The 24571-nt window shown below is 42.5% G+C and overlaps 2 protein-coding genes across 2 annotated transcripts in view; one reads left to right on the top strand and one right to left on the bottom strand.

Moving 5' to 3' along the window:
- Positions 1 to 20515, top strand: part of rnf208 (ring finger protein 208) — a 30047-nt gene extending 9532 nt beyond the window's left edge. The window contains exon 2 of the mRNA XM_057819864.1: positions 18927 to 20515. Within this exon, the coding sequence (XP_057675847.1) occupies positions 19593 to 20369 (777 nt within the window). The 5' untranslated portion in view covers positions 18927 to 19592 and the 3' untranslated portion in view covers positions 20370 to 20515. The remainder of the gene's footprint in view (positions 1 to 18926) is intronic.
- Positions 5466 to 24571, bottom strand: part of si:dkey-106l3.7 (uncharacterized) — a 40137-nt gene continuing 21031 nt past the window's right edge. Inside the window, exons 7-8 of the transcript XR_009061188.1 lie at positions 6011 to 6072; positions 5466 to 5867 (exon numbers count right to left, since the gene is read on the bottom strand). The gene's annotated coding sequence lies outside the window, so the exon portion shown is untranslated. The remainder of the gene's footprint in view (positions 5868 to 6010; positions 6073 to 24571) is intronic.

The raw sequence follows: 24571 nt of genomic DNA, 5'->3' as shown, positions 1-24571 counted from the left end.
GTAAAAAAGGGCATTTCCTGTTCCCACTAGGAGGCGCCAGGCACAAATGGTAAATTTTCAATCCAGTCCTGCTCAGGCTAGTATACCTCACACACATGCCAGATTTAAAATAGATTGAACGTTGTATGAGGGAGTTATCAGTCATTTTCCGAATTCGGTGTTTTGGCGAAAAAATGGCCGACTTTGGCACCCCGCCCAGGTCAGGCCCGTGAATGAAAACACACCATTTTTATAACTTAAGATTTCATATGCCTCATGAACAGGCTCGCCAATTTTGAGAATGATCAAACTAATTCCCTAGGTGCCAAGGTGTAAAATGTGCACACTGTAAATCGATAAAAATTTCACATTCAATCCAAAATACCCGATTTCCTGTAGGATTTGGAATGTGTGTGCAAGAGACTTTTTGGAGCAGTTTTGCACAAAGTTTTGACTCTCCAAATTTCATCACTCTATGTTAGAAAAACCTAAATGGAGAGGCCTTTTTGAAAATTTCAAGGGGGCGCCACTGAGCCATTTTGTTAAATTTTTTCGTAACGTTGCAAGATTATCGAACGTTATCCAAAGCCGCATGTATGTGCAAATTTTGGTGAGTTTTTATGCATATTCAAGCCTCCAAATGTAAACTCTTACTGTGAACCCATGAAAATTTCACATTCGATCCAAAATACCCAATTTCCTGTTGGATTTGGAATATGGGTGCAAGAGACTTTTTGGAGCAGTTTTGCATAAGGTATCTACTCCCCAAATTTCCTTGCTCTATGTTGAAAAAACCCAATAGGAAAGGCCTTTTTTAAAACTTCTTTCTGTCGCCACTAGTTGGCACTGTAGAGTTGATGCAAATGACCCCTACAAGAACCTTCAGGGTATGACTCTCAACAAACACGGAAAGTTTGGCGCAGATATGTTGCATATCTGCCGAGTTATGACTGTTCAAAATTTTTGGCGAGACAAATTGTTGACGGTCATTTTCACTTCCAGTTTGGACCTCTCCGCTTCAACGAAACCTCAATATTTTTTATCAGGGACCTGAACACATGTCTTGAGGCTCCCCTGAAACAGGTTTGAGGTCAATAGATTTTTTTCCCTTGGAGGAGGAGCCTGTCTCGTAAAGAAGGCCATTTCCTGTTCCCACTAGGGGGCGCCAGGCCTAATGGGTAATATTTCAATGCAGTCGTGTTCAGGCTGGGATATCTCATATACATGCTAGAAATGAAAAAGATTGAACGTTGTATCACGGAGTTTTTAATCATTTTCTGAATTTGGTATTTTGCCCAAAAATGGCCGACTTTGGGACCACGCCCAGGCCCGACCCTTGAGTGAAAACACACCATTTTGAAAACTTAAGATCTCATATGTCTCCTGAATACTCTGACCAATTTTGAAGACGATCCAACTATTTTCTTCAGCGACAAGGTCTCAAATGTAAATCGATAAAATTTCACATTTGATCCAAAATTTCCGACTTCCTGTTGGATTTGGAATATGGGTGCAAGAGACTTTTTGGAGCAGTTTTGCACAATGTATCGACTCGCCAAATTTCATCGTTCTACGTTGAAAAAACCTAATAGGAAAGGCCTTTTTGAAAATTTCAAGGGGGCGCCACTGAGCGATTTTGTTAAATTTTTTTGTAGATTATCAAAATTTACGCAAAGTTGCATGTATGTGCAAATTTTGGTGAGTTTTCGTGCATGTTCAGGCCTCCAAATGTAAACCCCAACTGTGAACCGATAAAAATTTCACATTTGATCCAAAATATCCGATTTCCTGTTGGATTTGGAATATGGGTGCAAGAGGCTTTTTTGAACAGTTAGGCATAAGGTATCTACTCCCCAAATTTCATTGCTCTACGTTGAAAACCTGAGAGGAGAGGCCTTTTTGAAAATTTTAAGGGTAAAGGGGGCGCCACTGAGCCATTTTTTGACATTTTTTCAAAACGACACAAGATTATCGAAATTTACGCGAAGCGGCACGTATGTGCAAATTTTGGTGACTTTTCGTGCATGTTCAGGCCTCCAAATTGGCCATTTTCATTTGCCCTGAAAAAAGAATAATAACTAGGCCTGCAAGCAGGACTGAACGGGCCCTCGCAATCTAGCGCAACTCGGACGTCACGCAACTCGGACTGTGTGCAGGTCAGGGTGTTGGCAGATGCTCCTCTCTAATCATCTCATTAGAACATAACATGCTCGAAAGTCGCCTATTTACATTCCCACACCCAAGAGATAAAAACCCCTATTGGAGAGAGTACTACAAAAAAGGAGCCACTACTGAGCTGTGCAGCCAAGCCCTTATTCAAAACCAAAATTAATCTTCTAACTGGGCCAATTCGACGAAGTGTGCCAAATATTGTGGCTATATAAGCTGCCTGAGTCTTTGAAAAAAAATATTTCCTTTAAATGGCGAATAAAGGGTCGTCACGGCAACAGACAGAGACACGTGGACATGGGCTGTAAATAAGTATTACAATAGGTCTTCAAATTACAATGACCAACCTGAAAAGAACTGGACATGTATTGGAAAAACGAGTGACTTTCTATTGCCACTAGTTGGCGCTGTAGGGTTGATGCAAATGATCTCTACAAGGCCCTTCAGGGTATGACCCTCAACAAGCACGGGAAGTTTGGCGCAGATATGTTGTATATCTGCCGAGTTATGACTGTTCAAAGTTTTTGGAGAGAAAAATTGTTGACAGTCATTTTCACTTTCCTGTTTGGACCCCTCCGCTTCAACGAAACTTCAATATTTTTCATCAGGCACCTGAAGACAGGTCTTAAGCCTTCCCTTATGCAGGTTTGAGGTCAACAGATTTTTTTTCCTTGGAGGAGGAACCTGTCTCGTAAAAAAAGGCATTTCCTGTTCTCACTAGGGGGCGCTAGGCCTAATGGGTAATATTTCAATGCACTCGTGTTAAGGGTGGGATGTCGCACATACATGCCAGATATGAAAAAGATGGAACGTTGTGTGAAGGAACTATTAGTCATTTACTGAATTTGTCATTTTGCCGAAAAAATGGCCGACTTTGGCACCCCGCCCAGGTCAGGCCCGTGAATGAAAACACACCATTTTGATAACTTAAGATTTCATATGCCTCATGAACAGTCTCGCCAATTTTGAGAATGATCAAACTAATTCCCTAGGTGCCAAGGTGTAAAATGTGCACACTGTAAATCGATAAAAATTTCACATTCAATCCAAAATACCCGATTTCCTGTTGGGTTTGGAATATGCATGCAAGAGACTTTTTGGAGCAGTTTTGTACAAGGTATCGACTCTCCGAATTTCATCCCTCTACGTTGAAAAAACCTAAATGGAGAGGCCTTTTTGAAAATTTCAAGGGGGCGCCACTGAGCCATTTTGTTACATGTTTTCGTAACGTTGCAAGATTATTGAACGTTATGCAAAGCCACATGTATGTCCAAATTTTTGTGAGTTTTCGTGCATGTTCAAGCCTCCAAATGTAAACTCCTACTGTGAACCGATAAAAATTTCACATTCGATCCAAAATACCCGATTTCCTGTTGGATTTGGAATACGGGTGCAAGAGACTTTTTGGAGCAGTTTTGCACAAGGTATCGACTCCCCAAATTTCATCACTCTCTGTTAAAAAAACCTAATAGGAAACGCCTTTTTGAAAAATTCAAGGGGGCGCCACTGAGGCATTTTGCTACATTTTTTCGTAACATTGCAAGATTATCGAACGTTATCTAAAGCCGCATGTATGTGCAAATTTGTACAAGTTTTTGTGCATATTCAAGCCTCCAAATGTAAACTCCTACTGTGAACCCATGAAAATTTCACATTCGATCCAAAATACCCGATTTCCTGTTGGATTTGGAATATGGGTGCAAGAGACTTTTTGGATCAGTTTTGCATAAGGTATCTACTCCCCAAATTTCCTTGCTCTATGTTGAAAAAACCCAATAGGAAAGGCCTTTTTTAAAACTTCTTTCTGTCGCCACTAGTTGGCACTGTAGAGTTTATGCAAATGACCCCTACAAGAACCTTCAGGGTATGACTCTCAACAAACACGGGAAGTTTGGCGCAGATATGTTGTATATCTGCCGAGTTATGACTGTTCAAAGTTTTTTGCGTGACAAATTGTTGACGTTCATTTTCACTTTCCTGTTTGGACCCCTCCGCCTCAACGAAACCTCAATATTTTTCATCAGGCACCTGAACACAGGTCTTAAGGCTCCCCTGATGCAGGTTTGAGGTCAACAGATTTTTTTCCCTTGGAGGAGGAACCTGTCTCGTAAAAAAAGGCATTTCCTGTTCTCACTAGGGGGCGCTAGACCTAATGGGTAATATTTCAATGCACTCGTGTTAAGGGTGGGATACCACACATACATGCCAAATATGAAAAAGATTGAACGTTGTGTCAAGGAACTATAAGTCATTTACTGAATTTGTCATTTTGCCGAAAAAATGGTCGACTTTGGCACCACGCCCAGGTCAGACCCGTGAATGAAAACGCACCATTTTCAAAACTTATGATTTCATATGTCTCCTGAACAGTCTCACCAATTTTGAAGATGATCCAACTAACTCCCTCGGCGAAAAGGTCTCAAATGTGCACCCTGTAAATCGATAAAAATTTCATATTTGATCCAAAATAACCGATTTCCTGTTGGGTTTGGAATATGCGTGTAAATGCTTTTTTGGAGCGGTTTTGGACAAGGTATAGACCCCCCAAATTTCATTGCTCTACGCTGACAGACCCTAATGTTATAGGCCAATTTTAAAATTTCAAGGGGGCGCCACTGAGCCATTTTGTTATATTTTTTTGCAACGTTGCAAAATTATCGAAATTTACAATTTTCCGGACGTATGTGCAAATTTTGGTGACTTTTCGTGCATGTTCAGGCCTCCAAATTGGCCGTTTTCATTTGCCCTGAAAAAAAAAAAAAAAAAAAAAAATAAAAAAAAAAATAATCCTTTGCAAAACAATAGGGCCTTCGCACGCTTAGTGCTCGGGCCCTAATAATAATAATAATAATAATAATAATAATAATAATAATAATAATAATAATAATAATAATCCTTTGCAAAACAATAGGGCCTTCGCACGTCTAGTGCTCGGGCCCTAATTACTTACCTTCTTTTTATGGCTAGGTTGAAACAAAAGCGGTTGCGCGACGTCTGTAAACGTGGGTTTTCAGGGTAAAACGGACAAATTAAAAATAATTTGGGAGCTTCATGCGCCATGAATCTGATATGGCAGCATAGAAACATATTGTTCTATCAAACACAACAGTTGTTTTGGCTTGAAAAACTGCAGTTTCTTTTAAAGAGGAGTGCAAGAGCAGAAACTGCTTTTTCAGTCTTGTTTGTGTTTTCCGCCATATATTGATCCACATTGATTGCTATACCCCTAATGTCAACATAAGCACAACATAAGCAGGAGTTGCGTCTTAAGGCCCACAGATTGCAAGATAAGAGAAGAAAAAAAAAAAAACCCACAGAATTTGGAAAGACTTACTTGCAAAACGGTTAGGGTTGCAAAAACATTCCATTGACAACAGCCATTGATTTTCTTTGTATTCAACCTGACTGAATCGCAATAAGAACAAGTTTAGGCATGCACAAGATAACATTCGTGTCTGATATCTGCTTCTCATGCCTTGTTTGTCAGTCCAACGGAATGTAAAGAATGGGTCACAATACGGGTGACAATGCTAGATATGCGCGACACGTGTGTGTGTGCGTTTCCTATTGTGATGACAATCAGCAGGTCAGATGCCTACCTTGATTTTATCAGTCATTGTAGCTGACGCTTGGTTGAAATAAGACGACGTCGTCTCGACTGGTGCTTCAGTTTCTTTGATTTTTCTTTACCCTCTCTCACTTGTGAGTGCCGTGAAAACCTAGACAAACAATTGTACAAAATAAGCATTGCTTTCACTAGATTCATCACAAAAATATAATGGAGATGAAAACTTTCAACAAAATACTGTGAGCAAACAAAAACAACATACATTCATTAATTATTATTTTGTTATCTTATTACCTTATTCCGCCAACCAAGGGTGCTGAAAACAATAACGGTCTGCGTCTGCAGCTTCAATGAGTCTGAGAAGGTATACAATGTGAGTTGTTAGAGGCATGGAAAGTAAGCTAAAGTATCTGAACCTTTTGGAATTTCTCACATTTCTGTATAAAATCACCATCAAATGTGAGCTGATCTTTGTCAAAATCACATAGATGAAAAAACAGTGTCTGCTTTAACTAAAACCACCCAAACATTTATAGGTTTTCATATTTTAATGAGGATAGTATGCGAACAATAACAGAAGGGGAAAAAATAAGTAAGTGAACCATCACATTTTATATTTTGTGCCCCCCTTTGGCAGCAATAACTTCAACCAGACGCTTCCTGTAGCTGCAGATCAGTCTGGCACATCGATCAGGACTAATCTTGGCCCATTCATCTCTACAAAACTGCTGCAGTTCTATCAGATTCCTGGGATGTCTGGCATAAATCGCTGTCTTTAGGTCATGCCACAGCATCTCGATGGGGTTCAAGTCTGGACTTTGACTTGGCCACTCTAGAACGTGTATTTTGAAGTTTATTTACCGTATTGGCCCGAATATAAGATTATAAGATAACCCCCTCTTTTTCAAGACTCAAGTTTGAAAAAAAGACTTTTTGAACACCAAATTAATTTTTATACAGAAAATAATTACAGTACACCAGAAACAAATGATTATAATTATTATTTTGCCTCATTCAAATTTTAATATCTGAACATTTAAATATGAAAACTAAAGTGCAATCACATTCGTAAATGAATGGCTTCTGGTTTTTGAAATGTAAATAAACCAAACAACAAAATTGCAATAACTGCATTAACCATCAAAGTGAAGTCTAACTGTAACTGTAGTCTTGAAACAAATATGAATAAGGAAAAACATTGCAATAAAATAATGCAAATTGGTTAAACTAGTAGCTGAGATCTGTCATGACAGAACATCGCTTCAATGATATCTGGCGCCATCTAGCGTCCAGAATGGGTATAATGTCTAGACCGCCAATATAAGACGACCCCCGCTTTTTCAGTCTTATTTCAAGGTAAAAAAACACCGTCTTATATTTCGGCCAATACGGTACTTGACTGTGTTTTGGATCATTGTCTTGTTGCAGCATCCATCTTCTTTTTAGCTTCAACTGTCTGACAGACGGCCTCAGGTTATTCTGCAAAACATCCTGATAAACTTTTGAATTCGTTCTTACATTAATGATTGCCAGCTGTCCAGGCTGTGAGGAAGCATAACAGCCCCAAATCATGATGCTCCCGCCACCATGCTTCACGGTTGGGATGAGGTGTTGATGTTGGTGTGCGGTTCCATTTTTCCTCCACATGTGATGTTGTGTGTTACTCCCAAACAGTTCAACTTTGGTTTCATCAGTCCACAAAATATTTTGCCAAAACTTCTGTGGAGTGTCCAAGTGCCTTTTTGCGCAGCAATGTTTTTTTTAGACAGCACTGGCTTCCTCCGTGGAGTCCTCCCATGAACATCACTCTTGGCCATAGTTTTGCATATAGTTGATGTGTGCACATACATACTGGACTGTGCCAGTGATTTCTGTTGCAGACACGCTCAGGTTCTTTTTTACCTCTCTGAGTATTCTGCGCTGAACTCTTGGCGTCATCTTGGGTGGATGGCCACTCCTTGGGAGAGAAGCAAAAGTGCCAATCTCTCTCCATTTGTAGACAACTTCTCTGACTGTCGATTGATGAACATACAGACTTTTAGAGATGGTTTTGTATCCTTTCCCAGCTTTAGACACACCAACAAGGTCTTCAGACAGCTCTTTTGACCGAGCCATGATACACATCAGACAATGCTTCTCATCAAGACAGTTCTTACCAGGTGTGTGTTTTATAGTGGGCAGGGCAGTTTTAAACCAATCATCAGTGATTGCCCACACACCTGACTTAAATTGTTTGGTAAAAATGGATTTCAATTTCAATTTAAGTCTGTTAGGTTTTGTGTTGGTTCCCTCCTAGTGTGTCCTTGTAATTGCCATTGATTTCACCTGGTGTACCGCTCCTTGTGCATCCTCCAATCTGCGTCCACCTGTGTCACCCATCTGTTCCTCATTGTCTCGTTACCCTTTGTCTACGTGTGTATATAAGCTCCCAGTTCCTTTTCAGTCTTTGTTGCGTCATTGTCAATGTCAGTGTCTGTCAACGTTGAAGTCAAGTCCCGTCCAAGCCCTTGTGTACCTGTCCCTCCGTTTAAGTAGGTTTTGTTGGAATATTGCCTTTTGATCCATAGTCCTTTTGTTTGTACTTTGTGATTTTTGTTAGTTATTATTAAAACGTTTTTCGAGTTCACTGCCACCTGCCTCGCTGCCTTTTTCGTTTCCCTGCATTTGTGTCCACACAACCTGCCTGCCCAGCATTTCCTGACAAAGTCTCTTTAGGCAGAGGCTTCACTTTCTTATTTTCCCCCCTCTGTCAAATGTTTGCATGCTAACCTCATTCAAATATGAAACCCTATAAATGTTTGGATGGTTTTAGTTAAAGAAGACGCTGTTTTTACATCTGTGTGATTTTGACAAAGATGGTGATTTTATGCAGAAATGTGAGAAATTCCAAAAGGTTCAGATACTTTTTCATACCACTGTACTTGAGCAAAGCACTTAATGTAAATACTGTAGCAGATGATGTGTGAGTCTTGTTGCTTGCAGAGTTGAGTTTGTATCTCGGGCAATCGTGTCTCTTTTCTCTGCCGGGAACCACACAACAACCTCCGTAACACAGCATCCCCCACATTAGTTCCGTGGCTGAAATACGTTAGGCAGCTGTAGTGGTAACTACACAGCCCCCCCCCCCCCCCCCCCGAATTCACCCATACAGGATGCCAGATGTAACCGAACAGTCAGACAATTAGGAGGATGTCCAGGATGCCAGGCGTTGGACGACTGAGCAGGACAATCAGGTGGACGTTCAGGAGGAGGGACGCGTCGTGTAGCACTGCCCAGTTGTGGCCGGAGAAGTGGGTGACCAGAGAGGCAGCATGTGCTACCCAGCCGAGGCCAGGGACGAGGGCGACAGGCGTGGTGGTTGGAGTTACCCGGCCGTGGTTGGGAACCAGAGCAACTGGCGGAAGAAACCAAGCTGACCAGTCGGAGCATGGGCAAGGGAAGCGCCGAAACTGGAGTCGAAGCGACATCCTCATCGTCTATAAGTGGCGAAACAGGGAAGACGTTGTCGGCGGTGCTCGCAGGCACTGGCAGAGGAGCGACACCAGAGACTTCTGGAGGCGCAGGCACTGGAGCGATGGCTGTGCCCAGAGAAGCTGGCTTGGGATCGACGTCAGTGGCGGCAAGAGATGCAGGCACAGGATCGACGTCAACAGGATGACCAAGAGTGGACGCGTCGTCATTGAGAAGGCTAGGAACGGATGAGCGTTGTCGAGAAGGCCAGGAATGCACACGGCGAGCCGAGACAGGAATCTCAGCATCAGGAAGTGCGAGCCGTGGTGGTGCTGGGCTGGAAGTAAAACTGTGAGGAACCGGGGTGGTAGGGCCGCCATCGTCGGCGGTAACCTCGGGGAGTTGGATTCTCATGACGAGCCCCTCGGACGTTTTTTAAAGGGTATTACAACACCTGGGGAAATGCTAATATTCCATCATTTATCCATGAATGCATGCCTTTTGGATTCATATCATGCCACTTCGTGTAATTACACACATCGCAACGCCAAGAAAATGAAAGAAATTTGGATCGATTGTCAAGCTAAAATGACCAGCGCCCGAGATCCCGGAAATCTAGCATATTCTGTGCATGACGTCACAACAAGGAAACACTGTGCTTAGGAGGTGCGCCAGTAAAGGTGAAGTCGACATTTTTGACCATTATGGAGTAATTTTGCCATGTCGTCCTGAATAAGTGCATTTTTATTATTTCATATTCCATTTAGCACAAGACTGTTATTTGTCATGACCATGCCATTTATTTAGCAATTGGGGAAAATACTTGGATAAAAAGAATATCCTGTAAAAATATTGAAGTAAAGAGACAGAAACAATGACATTTTGCAGCTCTCTTCGTCGCGTTTTCCTCGTTGTGAACCTCGACGGGTTGACTGGTCCTTCTCAAGCCATTATTTACAATGCCTTGCAAAAGTATTCGGCCCCCTTGAACCTTGCAACCTTTCGCCACATTTCAGGCTTCAAACATAAAGATATAAAATTTTAATTTTTTGTCAAGAATCAACAACAAGTGGGACACAATCGTGAAGTGGAACAAAATTTATTGGATAATTTAAACTTTTTTAACAAATAAACTGAAAAGTGGGGCGTGCAATATTATTCGGCCCCCTTGCGTTAATACTTTGTAGCGCCACCTTTTGCTCCAATTACAGCTGCAAGTCGCTTGGGGTATGTTTCTATCAGTTTTGCACATCGAGAGACTGACATTCTTGCCCATTCTTTCTTGCAAAACAGCTCGAGCTCAGTGAGGTTAGATGGAGAGTGTTTGTGAACAGCAGTCTTCAGCTCTTTCCACAGATTCTCCATTGGATTCAGGTCTGGACTTTGACTTGGCCATTCTAACACCTGGATACGTTTATTTTTGAACCATTCCATTGTAGATTTGGCTTTATGTTTTGGATCATTGTCCTGTTGGAAGATAAATCTCCGTCCCAGTCTCAGGTCTACCAACAGGTTTTCTTCCAGAATGTTCCTGTATTTGGCTGCATCCATCTTCCCGTCAATTTTAACCACCTTCCCTGTCCCTGCTGAAGAAAAGCAGGCTCAAACCATGATGCTGCCACCACCATGTTTGACAGTGGGGATGGTGGGTTCAGGGTGATGAGCTGTGTTTCTTTTACGCCAAACATATCGTTTTGCATTGTGGCCAAAAAGTTCTATTTTGGTTTCATCTGACCAGAGCACCTTCTTCCACATGTTTGGTGTGTCTCCCAGGTGGCTTGTGGCAAACTTTAAACAAGACTTTTTATGGATATCTTTGAGAAATGGCTTTCTTCTTGCCACTCTTCCATAAAGGCCAGATTTGTGCAGTGTACGACTGATTGTTGTCCTATGGACAGACTCTCCCACCTCAGCTGTAGATCTCTGCAGTTCATCCAGAGTGATCATGGGCCTCTTGGCTGCATCAGTTTTCTCCTTGTTTGAGAAGAAAGTTTGGAAGGACGGCCGGGTCTTGGTAGATTTGCAGTGGTCTGATGCTCCTTCCATTTCAGTATGATGGCTTGCACAGTGCTCCTTGAGATGTTTAAAGCTTGGGAAATCTTTTTGTATCCAAATCCGGCTTTAAACTTCTCCACAACAGTATCTCTGACCTGCCTGGTGTGTTCCTTGGTTTTCATAATGCTCTCTGCACTTTAAACAGAACCCTGAGACTATCACAGAGCAGGTGCATTTATATGGAGACTTGATTACACACAGGTGGATTCTATTTATCAACATCGGTCATTTAGGACAACATTGGATCATTCAGAGGTCCTCACTGAACTTCTGGAGTGAGTTTGCTGCACTGAAAGTAAAGGGGCCAAATAATATTGCAAGCCACACTTTTCAGTTTTTTATTTGTTAAAAAAGTTTAAATTATCCAATAAATGTTGTTCCACTTCATGATTGTGTCCCACTTGTTGTTGATTCTTGACAAAAAAATTAAATTTCATATCTTTATGTTTGAAGCCTGAAATGTGGCGAAAGGTTGCAAGATTCAAGGGGGCCGTCACGTAAATAGGAGGAATGTACGTAGCCGTAACAGGTAAACACGATGTGTTGACGGACAATTGGGCGGCACCAGTCAGGAGGGCGGAGTTGTGACGTCACGTGGGTAGGGTCTATATACCCTACCCACCGACGTCACAAAATCACGTGACCCGCCATCTTGGCCGTCTGTCTGTGGCTATATTACCATTAGTGTCAATGGAACGAGCAAATTAAAATGCATTTTATGGAAGACCCAGTGCTTTCCGACGCCGTAAACTCACTGGATGTTTTACACAAAAGGCGTTATGTGGAAAAGCTTCGTTTTATACAGTCGCCGGATCCATATTTGATGCCTAAATCGCTATTTTTCGACACGTTCTCTTCGCCGTCTCTGCCTGACATCTGCTATCCAGATATCTATCACTACCTAATCCACACAAAGTCGGCATATTCTCACGAAAGTTTAAAAAACTTTAAGAGCTTGGAGGCTTATAAATACTTTGTTGCTGGTTGGGTGAAAGAAGTCCTCGTCCGCGAAAATTCGGCAGGAATCTATCTTGTGCTCGGGAAGGTGAGTTACGACATTTTCAATTCAGAATCTTTTATTCTCGCTAACATCCACTGTCAAGTCTAATTTATTTCATGTCGTTTGTCAATGCAGTTAGGGGTTTTTATGTTTATATGGTTTAGCGATAGTACTAACTACATACATACGTGTATGTTGTCGGCGATTAGCCTCGCAGTGATCTTAATTGTGGTTATTTGTCAGCCCCAAACCCTCTAAGTATATCTTAAATGCATCTTACCTGATATAAAATGACTACTACATAGTCGGTGGTGATTTTTTGGTGCCCAGTTTTGGCGTCGAATAGCAGCCGTCCACATTGCTCTCCTCTCGGGATCTTTCGGAATACGGTAAAACTTTATGTCTTTCCGTCCACCTTCTCTGTTAGTGCAACCAACAGCCACACATGCCTTCACCATTTTGTTTAATCGCCGTTAAGTAGCAGAAAAACGCCGTAAATAGGAGGAATGTATGTAGCCTCAATGGGGAAAAACGATGTGTTGCCGGCCAACATGGTGCGGGGGCGTGGTTTAGGGCTGTGTGTGACGTCACGTGGGTAGGGTCTATAATGGTAGGCGTGGCTAACCGGGAGATTAAAAAACTAATTCCTCGTCATCTGCGCTTTGCTAAATTGTTGTATATAGTCGAATTGTCTCAAAATATGATTCTAATTCACATAATAATGCTATTTAAGTCTTTTTTTCTCCTGTCGTATGCTCTTTAAGGCGCTAATGCGCACAGTGGTTTAAAGAGGTGAAGTTGCGCTTAGAGGCCCGTATACTTGTCCTCTTTCGGCGGAAAGGCAACAAAGCACTGAGCTTTGACCATCGCCAGTTACCCGAGCGCAGCCACTACGTTGTAGACTCGCATGGTATCGTCTGAAATACCATGGAGAACGAACTGCACCTCCTCACACGTGAACCACGCGGCTCCAGAAGACTCACTAAACATGGCCAGCTCAAGAAAGCCAGTGTCCGCCATTACGTTTGTACGGAGCCCCCCGGGTGCCAGGGTAGAATTTTTTTTTTAAATCATAGCTAATCTGTACCCACAGTTTAGCAATCTGTACCCACAGATTACTAAACTGTACCCACAGTTTACTAATCTGTACCCACAGTTTACTAAACTGTACCAACAGTTTACTAATCTGTACCCACAGTTTAGCAATCTGTACCCACAGTTCAGCAATCTGTACCCACAGTTTACTAATCTGTACCCACAGTTTACTAAACTGTACCCACAGTTTACTAATCTGTACCCACAGTTTAGCAATCTGTACCCACAGTTTACTAAACTGTACCCACAGTTTACTAATCTGTACCCACAGTTTAGCAATCTGTACCCACAGTTTACTAATCTGTACCCAGTTTACTAAACTGTACCCACAGTTTAGCAATCTGTACCCACAGTTTACTAAACTGTACCCACAGTTTACTAATCTGTACCCACAGATTACTAATCTGTACCCACAGTTTAGCAATGACCCGGGAACTGTAATCACCAATGTTTGGCGGGGACTCCAAACGCCGAGGGACCGACCGAGCAAGCACCTGCACCTTTTGCCCTTGGCGAACAAAGGGGATTTAAAAGGTAACTATTGCACATTTTCTTTGGTAGCCTTTGGACTCGGAGTCCCCGCCAAACATTGGTGACTACTGTTTCCGGGTCATTGCTAAACTGTGGGTACAGATTAGTAAACTGTGGGCACAGTTTAGTAAACTGTGGGTACAGTTTAGTAAACTGTGGGTACAGATTGCTAAACTGTGGGTACAGTTTAGTAAACTGTGGGTACAGATTGCTAAACTGTGGGTACAGTTTACTAAACTGTGGGTACAGATTACTAAACTGTACCCACAGATTACTAAACTGTGGGTACAGATTATCTATGATTTTTTATTTTTTCTATCCTGCCACCCGGGTTTTTCATTTTTTCTATCCTGGCACCCGGGGGGCTCCGTACGTTTGTATGTTCGTATGCGCTGAAAAATTCAATTTAAAACAACTAAAACCTAAGTTGAACATGATATTAGATTCACTTACATTACATTGCAGATTAGCTGCATTAACAGTCATAATGTCTTGCACATACACCCGTAGCGGAAGGATAGCTGCGGAAGAACGTGAGGCAGTGTGCTCTTTTCAGGCGGGTTGGGATGAGCTCCTTACATAACAGCAGAGGGCTAACGTCGATTAAGACGGAGGCTGCGCCAAAGCCTGCCCGTATGCAGTCCGAGGGGGTCTCTTATCAGTCTGTAGTGTTGTCTGCAAATCAGACGGGGGTAATTTTAGCTGCTTTGTCTCCTCCGGGCTCAAAGACTTTGTGCGTTATCTCCGCCTTCCTGACAAGTGGACTTAAACGTGCTGTTCATAGCCACAAAAATAAATAAAACAACATGATCTCATTAGGTTCTATTTTTAATGTAGTTGTTTCTTTGTAGTCTTCAGTCAAGGTAGCATAGTCTCACACATCTTCATCTTTAAAAGACACTAAAGACTTCACACTTCTTAATTATAAAATCAATTTAGAAATGGAACATCAAAGCCAAGCCGTGGTGAGAGTACAGTGGGATGAAAAAGTATCGGAACCTTTTGGAATTTCTCACATTTTTGCATAAAATCAACCATCAAATGTGATCTGATCTTTGTCAAAATCAAACAGATAAATAAAAAAAAGTGTCTGGTTTAACTAAAACCACCCAAACATTTATAGAAAAATCTGGATGTTCATCAGTCGACTGTCAGAGAAGTTGTCTACAAATGGAGAGAGTTTGGCACCGTTGCTTCTCTCCCAAGGAGTGGCCCTCCACCACGAGTTCAGCGCAGAATACTCAGAGAGTTACAAAAAGAACCCTAAAGTGTCTGCTAAAGACTTGCAGAAATCACTGGCACAGTCCAGTATCTCTGTGCACACATCAACTATATGTAAAAGTATGACCAAGAATGGTGTTCATGGGAGGACTCCACAGAGGAAGCCACTGCTGTCTACAAAAAACATTGTTGCCCGTTTAATGTTCGCAAAAAGGCACTTGGACACTCCATAGAAGTAAAGGCAAAATATTTTGTGGACTGATGAAACCAAAGTTGAATAGTTGGGGAGTAACACACAACGTCATGTGTGGAGGAAAAATGGAATAGCTCACCAACATTAACTCATTCACTCCCAGCCATTTTCACCGGAGCAAGGCCCTTCGCTCCCGGCCGTTTTACTGGATTTTGACTGCTTTTGCAAGGCCCACAGAAACTTCTGTTCTATTGCTATATAAACATGGAACCCACCATAAGATTAGACTCTCTTCTTTCAGCAGAAAAAAAGTAAGGTCATATCGTTTTCCATTCTTTAGAAATCAGCATTAGAAAATAGCTTAGTTTGAGCAATTTACCAATTTCTGATGAAAAAATGCATACATTTTAGACCGTTTAGACTTTAGACCGTCGTAAAACTACAAAAAAAAAGTACACAAGCATTGCATCAGCAACAACGTTAGCTTAGCACGCTATACAGGTTCACTAAACATAAACAAAAAGCGTCTCATACAAAAAATATAACATTTCGCTTACTAACATAATATGTACATTCTTTACAACAACCATGCTTACGGACAAATCTTGTCCAAGGATCATATAAGCACAACATTATCAGCCCGAGACATCGTACAGCCATATTGAACTGGCAAGAAAAAAAATAAACCATGTTGCAAAGCGACCACAAGAGTTCGCTGTTAGACAGCACAAAAAAGCCTTGCTGTAAAACTTACCAAAAGGCAGAATACTGTCTGAGCGGGACATGTGCGTTAATTGCGTCAAATATTTTAACGTGATTAATTTAAAAAATTAATTACCGCGCGTTAACGCGATAATTTTGACAGCCCTAATATATATATATATATTTTTTTTACATAGCGTTTAGACAGTTGCCGTCATATTTTCAGAATCAAAGTAGTGTATACCGGCCCTGAATCTAATACCGGAACTGCGTTCTTGACCGTTCCCGCCCAGTTTCACCCCTGGTGAACACCTTTACCCCACCGTGCAACATGGTGGAGGGGGCATCAGGATTTGGGGCTGTTTTCCTGCCTCAGGGCCTGGACAACTTGCAATCATTAATGGAAGGATTCAAAAGTTAATCAGGATGTTTTGCAGGAAAACCTGAGGCCGTCTGTCAGACAGTTGAAGCTAAAAATATGCTGCAACAAGACAATGATCTAAAACACAGAAGTAAATCAACTTCAGCATGGTTTCAGAAGAACAAAATACACGTTTTGGACTGGCCAAATCAAAGTCCAGACTTGAACCCCATTGAGATGCTGTGGCATGACCTAAAGACAGCGATTCATGCCAGACACCCCAGGAATCTGACTGAAAACGTGCTTGTGAAATAGTGGGGGAACAGATAAATGCTATTTTGGGCAAAGTGTTACAGGCCCACAGTGAGTGAGACTCTGGGTGCGGAGTGGGTAGACAAACAGATGGGGGAGACGTCTAATATGGCCGCTGCTTCATGTGAGAGTGAAGCCATGTCGCTGTTGAGATTACGGCTGCGGGGAGCGCTGATATGTGCATGCATACCCAAACCAGAAATAGAAAAGCATGCTCTTTTCCTTCTTCTTGATTCACCATGTGGGTCACCACCCCCACTTGCCTTTTTCGCCTCAGTGAATCATTACAGCAAAAAATGAAGAACCGAGGTGCCGTCCTAAATGTTTCATTTTTGCTTGTTGTGTTTGCCGAAACAGATCACCCACATGCTTGACGTTTTTGAACACACCAACGCAAAGAACGAAATTTCTATGTGTTTGAGAACTCAGAGGATGACAGCGTTGACAGTTAATAGCAAGCATATCTGTCACAGTCACCATCTCTCACCTGACATGTGTTCATTTTAACACCTTCGCTGGCACAATGTCTTTCTACCTTACAAGAGCTATTGCGAAAATGATTTTCCAAGCACAGAAATCTGAAAAATCCACCTAAATACAAGCATAAAGTATTTCTCAAATTCTTATAATGTATTATATTGATTTTAAAGTGATCCTCTAACTTAAATACATGTACAGTTGTGGTCAAAAGTTGAAGTGAAGAACATAATGTCATGGCTCTCTTGAGTTTCCAGTTATTTCTACAACTCTGATTTTTCTCCGATAGAGTGATTGGAACAGATACTTCTTTGTCACAAAAAACATTCATGAAGTTTGGTTCTTATATGACTTTATTATGGGTTAACAGAAAAAGTGATCAAATCTGCTGGGTCAAAAATATACATACATGGATCTGAAAATCGAATCATTGACTTGAACAAGTCAGGAAAGTCACTTGGAGCCATTTCAAAGCAGCTGCAGGTCCCAAGAGCAACAGTGCAAACAATTGTTTTTAAGTATAAAGTGCATGGCACTGTTTTGTCACTGCCACGATCAGGAAGAAAACGCAAGCTATCACCTGCTGCTGAGAGAAAATTGGTCAGGAGGGTGAAGATTAAACCGAGAATCACCAGAAAGCAGATCTGCCAAGAATTAGAAGCTGCTGGAACACAGGTGTCAGTGTCCACAGTCAAGCGTGTTTTGCATCTCCATGGATCTAGAGGCTGCCGTGCAAGAAGGAAGCCCTTGCTCCAAAAGCGGCACCTTAAGGCTCGACTGAAGTTTGCTGCTGATCACATGGACAAAGATAAGACCTTCTGGAGGAAAGTTCTGTGGTAAAAATCGAGCTGCTTTGCCGCAATGCCCAGCAATATGTTTGGAGGAGAAAAGGTGAGGCCTTTAACCCCAAGTACACCATGCCTACCGTCAAGCACGGTGGTGGTAGTATTATGCTGCGGGGCTGTTTTGCTACCAATGGAACTGGTGCTTTACAGAGAGTAAATGGGATAATGAAGAAGGAGGATTACCTTCAAATTCTTCAAGATAACCTAACGTCATCAGCCCGAAGATTGGGTCTTGTGCGCAGTTGGGTGTTCCAACAGGACAATGACCCCAAACACACATTAAAAGTGGTAATTGAATGGCTAAATCAGGCTAGAATTAAGGTTTTCGAATGGCCTGACTTAAACCCCACTGAGAACTTGTGGACAATGCTGAAGAAACAAGTCCATGTCAGAAAGCCATCAAATTTAACTCAACTGCACCAATTCTGTCAAGAGGAGTGGTCAAAGATTCAACCATAAGCTTGCCAGAAGCTTGTGGATGGCTACCAAAAGCGACTAATTGAAGTGAAAATGGACAAGGGACATGTTACTAAATATTAGCGCAGCTGTATGAATATTTTTGACCCAGCAGATTTGATCACTTTTTTCTGTTCGCCCATAATAAAGTCATAAAAGAACCAAACTTCATGAATGTTTTTTGTGACAAAGAAGTATCTGTTCCAATCACTCTATCAGAGAAAAATCAGAGTTGTACAAATAACTGGAAACTAAAGAGAGCCATGACATTATGTTCTTCACAAGTGTATGTAAACTTTTAACCACAACTGTAGGTAGCACTTACTACTCTGTTTTAAAACCGAAAGTACTTCCACACTTCCAATCTCTCTGCACAATCTTAACCAAAATTCCCACTGGTGGTGTTGATCTCACTCGTGACATCTGTAGATCAACCGCGATAGCATACCTGCTAACAACTGTCATTGTGTCCTTGCAAATACCTAACTGCCTCACGTGTTCTGTTTTCACAGGTAGATGCAGCAGAGCTATCTAAGAGAGACAAGCGTGGCCCACATTTTTGGACTGTTATCCAAAACGTCCTCAACTGAACTGTAGGAATTCACAAACAAGCCTCAAAGGACACCGCCGCAACTCAAATACTGGACCGCCCTCTTGTCAACAAAGAAGGGAGTCAACCAGGTTCTGTTGAGTGAATTGGGAAGAGCACATTACAAGGAACATGGGAGATAGTTGACTTGGCCTGAAACATACTTTGAGATACTCAGAATTGAATTGAGTCCCTGTGAATGCAGAAATCTGCCAAACTGTAGTGCGTGTGCTTGCAAAACTGTGCATTATTCACTGGTGCTAACTGTGTGTATGAAATGGATATAATGTTTTAATACCTAAATAGCCAACACCGGTCTAAGAAGCTGGACTGTTTATTATTAAGCTTGGAATTTAGGTACTCTGGCTCAACTCTTTAACCCGGCAAGCCCTCACAAGGACTCAGGCTGACAGGGGCCTCCACCTGAGTTGAGGAGGGGTGTCTTAAGCAACATGGAGGTAGAAATTCGTCCACACGTGCCATCTAATGGCTGACTTTAACACAAAACTACCCATTTCTCTTGCCCAGAAAAAGGCAGGGCTATCGACTCCTCTTTAAAATCTCTTTGGCGTCCATTTCCGAATTCCGAATGTCCTGCCTCAGGCGTCAGCCCGTCACCATCCCGATGGACACGGTCAAGATCATCCAGTCCGAAAAGTTCCCCCGAGAGTGCACGGTGCCCGTCACCCAGCCTCGCTTCGCCCCGCCCCCTCGGGTAGCGTGGGATGGCGGCGGCGAAGGGGAGATCATCGTCAACCAAGCCTGCAGCGACCTTACGCTGGACGTGACGGTGGCGACCCCCAGGCCCGTGCCGTCCCCGCAGGCCCCCGTCGTCCGCAGGGAGCAGAGCTTCTTAGCGCAGCGCAAAACCAGTGCCAACGAAATCTGCTACCACCAGTTCCACTACAAGATGGAGGACGTCATCGTCAACCAGTACGTTCTGCGCTCCTCCTCCACGTCCTCGTCTTCTTCCTCGACTTCTTCGGGGCCCCCGATGCCCTGCGAGCCCCTGGACTGCCCCACCTGCGGCCACACCTACAACTTCGCCGGCAAGCGCCCTCGCATCTTGTCCTGCCTGCACTCGGTGTGCGAGGAGTGCCTGCAGATCCTCTACGAGTCGTGCCCCAAGTACAAGTTCATCTCCTGCCCCACCTGCCGCCGCGAAACCGTGCTGTTTACCGACTACGGCCTGGCGGCCCTCGCCATCAATACCAGCATCTTAAGCCGGCTGCCCTCCGACCCCAACGGGCCAGTGCAGTGGGGCGGGGACGCGGACCGCAGCTGCTACCAGACTGTGCGCCAATACTGCCAGTCGGCCTGCACCTGCCACATCGCCAACCCGCTGTCCTCTTGCGGCATCATGTAGACAAAACGCGGGCGCCACGTAACGCTGCTCTGCCACACCTTTGTCGACTATAAGCTCTCCCCCTTCCTCTCACAAACACGCACACACACACATACAGTGGGGCAAATAAGTATTTAGTCAACCACTAATTGTGCAAGTTCTCCCACTTGAAATATGAGAAAGGCCTGTACTTGTCAACATGGGTAAACCTCAACCATGAGAGACAGAATGTGGAAAAAAAAAAACAGAAAATCACATTGTTTGATTTCTAAAGAATTTATTTGCAAATCATTGTGGAAAATAAGTATTTGGTCAATACCAAAACTTCATCTCAATACTTTGTTATATACCCTTTGTTGGCAATAACGGAGGCCAAACGTTTTCTGTAACTCTTCACAAGCTTTTCACACACTGTTGCTGGTATTTTGGCCCATTCCTCCATGCAGATTTCCTCTAGAGCAGTGATGTTTTGGGGCTGTCGTTGGGCAACACGGACTTTCAACTCCCTCCGCAGATTTTCTATGGGGTTGAGATCTGGAGACTGGCGAGGCCACTCCAGGACCTTGAAATGCTTCTTACGGAGCCACTCCTTTGTTGCCCTGGTTGTGTGTTTGGGATTATTGTCATGCTGAAAGACCCAGCCACATCTCATCTTCAATGCCCTTGCTGTTGGAAGGAGATTTTCACTCAAATTTGTTATGAACGGCAAGCCGTTGATGTGGATCCCAAACACAGACCAGAAGATCAGGTAGAGTGAATGCTTGTATTTATTAAGTACAACAAAGGGAGCACGCTGGAAAACGCGAGTGTAACAAATTACAACTAAGGGAGCACGCTGGAAAACGCGAATGTAACAAATTACAACTAAGAGAGCACGCTGGAAAAACGCGAGTGTAACAAATTACAACTAAGAGAGCACGCAAGAAAGGCGCGAATATAACAGAGTACAAAATCCTAACTACAAAGTCCAAAAGAGCACAAACGTAAAAATGATCAAACCAGACCACGACCGTAGAATGTCGGGAAGCACGAAGAACGACGATGAGAACACAGCGGTAAGCAAGGCAGGTAGCAAGCAATACTCCGACACTAGCAGATGGTGACAGGCTTCCTTAAATATTGAGCTTTCCCAATCAAGCACAGGTGTGTTGTGTTACCCTGCCAGTCTGGTTCAATCAGGAGCTGAATAAAGAAAAAAGAGCTGAGAACACACAAACATGACAAAATTCTCTCGATACATGGCCCTATTCATTCTTTCCTTTACACAGATCAGTCGTCCTGGTCCCTTAACGAAAAACAGCCCCAAAGCATGATGTTTCCACCCCCATGCTTCACAGTGGGTATGGTGTTCTTCGGATGCAATTCAGTATTCTTTCTCCTGCAAACACGAGAACCTGTGTTTCTACCAAAAAGTTCTATTTTGGTTTCGCCTGACCATAACAGATTCTCCCAGTCCTCTTCTGGATCATCCAAATGCTCTCTAGCGAACCGCAGACAGGCCTGGACGTGTTCTGGCTTCAGCAGGGGGACACGTCTGGCAGTGCAGGATTTGATTCCCTGGCAGCGCATTGTGTTACCGATAGTAGCCTTTGCTACTATGGTCCCAGCTCTCTGTAGGTCATTCACTAGGTCGCCCCGTGTGGTTCTGGGATTTTTGCTCACCGTTCTTGTTATCATTTTGACGCCACGGGGTGAGATCTTGCATGGAGCCCCAGATCGAGGGAGATTATCAGTGGTATTGTATGTCTTCCATTTTCTAATAATTGCTCCCACAGTTGATTTCTTTACACCAAGCGAAGAGTGAAGAGTTACAGAAAACGTTTGGCCTTCGTTATTGCCAACAAAGGGTACATAACAAAGTATTGAGATGAACTTTTGGTATTGACCAAATTCTTATTTTCCACCATGATTTGCGAATAAATTCTTTAAAAATCAAACAATGTGATTTTCTGTTTTTTTCCCCCACATTCTGTCTCTCATGGTTGAGGTTTACCCATGTTGACAATTATAGGCCTTTCTAATCTTTTCAAGTAGGAGAACTTGCACGATTGGTGGTTGACGAAATACTTATTTGCCCCACTGTACCGTCAATCCCTTCACAGATGACTTATCTATATATTTAATAGCACAGATGGATGCTGTGTGGGACTATTGGATGCCAACGGTTCGAGAAATAGTAAATATATGTATTTTACGTATGGACTGGAATCCTGTACACCCTCCCTTGTTTGGTTGGATGTGTTTGTCATCTCTTTTCATGGAAATGCCAGGGGTGCTCAATATCCCCTTCCCTTCAAGGTGAATAAAGATTAAATTAATGATAAATCTGTTGTCTCTCATTGATATCTTCTAATGATACAGGTAGTGAATCCCAACCACTGTACCACAGTACTAGTGGAGGATGCTGATCTTTCAATGAGGAGATGCTCAAAGTGTGCTTTGTGACGGTGGAACGGCTCATCCGCTGCTCAGTAGGAAAGAAACCTAGAGTGCCAGAAGTCAAATCTCCAAACACAAGCAGCTACAATAAAAACACCACAAATAGAAGCTCAATTTTTCTGTACTCGTTTATAACAAAGCAAGATTCGTTAGGATGATTGTGAATAGGGATGGAAACCGAGAACCGGTTCCTATAGAGCAGAGGTCATGGAACCGCGGACCTCGGTCCGGTTCTGGACCCCCAAGCCGTCTGGACCGGATCTCAAGCTGTCCGGACTAATACACGTTGCAGCAACAACAAAAATCATTTTTTTCTGCGGGTTTGCAGAGGGGAGGTAGGCAACAAACAAAAACCTTAGCGGTGACGTGCGTGAGCCAGCCAATGGGAGTGAAGCATTTGAAAGTTATTTTCAGAACAGCATGTCTCACACTCGCTTTCCAGACTCCGCGGAGTGACAGCCAAAAACTGAGCCGAATGAAGTTGGAGGAAGAGGCGAAAAGGTACGGCAAATGGCGAGCTCAAAACTACGCAAGATTGATGCGGAAAACAGAGTGTTTAAGGAGGAGTAAACCAACACATTTTTGTTCATTTTACCTGGCGGCAGCACAAGACCGCTATGCCTCATCTGTTCAGAGACGATGTTCTGCCAAAATCTGCTATATCGCCGAAACATCCTACATTAGTCGAATTTGACACCCAAAGTACTACCGTTCGCGCTAAACTTGTTTTGTTCGGATGCGTACAGGCAAAACGTACTAAAAAAATGCCTTAAGAAAATACTTCAATGCAGTTATACCAAATAAGGCTGGTTAAATACGCTACGTGACTAATGTGGTCAACTGCTTCAAAGCGAACACAACAAACCACAATGATTAAAAGTAGAGATGCCGATCGATCGTGTCCGATCACGTCATTTTCAAAATATCGGAATCGGCAAAAAAATATCGGCCATGCCTTTTTTAAATATATATATATTTTTTAATTAAATCGTTTTCTAATTGTATTTAACGTTACAGACACAATATGTTACACTCATCCAGAGTCTTTAGTTTAGGCTTAAGGTAGGGTTATCAAATTTATCCCGTTAACGTCGGTAATTAAATTTTATTTATTAAATTAAACACATGCGCTGCACGACCCGCTCACGCATTGTCGCGTTCAATCTGTAATGGCGCAGTTTTATCTATATATAGAGCTAAAAGGCAGCGTAAAATGAGTAGAGTGAATTTTGGCAGCCTCTGGAGCCTTTTTTTAATTGGCTAAAGCCTTACAATCCCTCTCCCTACGATTAGAAATATCGTGGGAAGCAACGTTGGGAAGAAAGGTAGTAATTGATCTTTCTCTTAACACCCTTAATGCATTAGCTAATGCATTAGCTAATGCATTAACTCATGTTAATTCATATATTAATAAATGTTAGATAAGCAATTATATTAATTATTGTAATGTTACTTAAAACATTAGTTATTGTCTAAAGATGCATTAACTAATGTTAATTAAGGGACCCTTATTGCAAAGTGTTACCAAATCACCTGTAGTAATACAATAGCTTTTGTTTCACGCAAGATGTCTTCAATCTGTTATGGCCTAAACAACAGTGACCACTTAAATTATATTTTAACATTTATCGCACATAAGTTAAATTGAAAATATAGCAAAAATAAAAATAAAAAGATATGACAGATCCAAGGCAAAGTATTGAATTTCGAAGTTATATACAACTGAACTGCACTTGGGAAGTGATTCTTTTGAGGGTGCCTGTATATCACACCTTGAGGATTAC

The sequence above is a fragment of the Corythoichthys intestinalis genome, chromosome 17 (genome assembly GCF_030265065.1).
Source record: "Corythoichthys intestinalis isolate RoL2023-P3 chromosome 17, ASM3026506v1, whole genome shotgun sequence".
Lineage (NCBI taxonomy): Eukaryota > Metazoa > Chordata > Actinopteri > Syngnathiformes > Syngnathidae > Corythoichthys > Corythoichthys intestinalis.
Note: the sequence above shows the minus strand (reverse complement) of the source record. Positions and strands in the feature narration are given on the sequence as shown.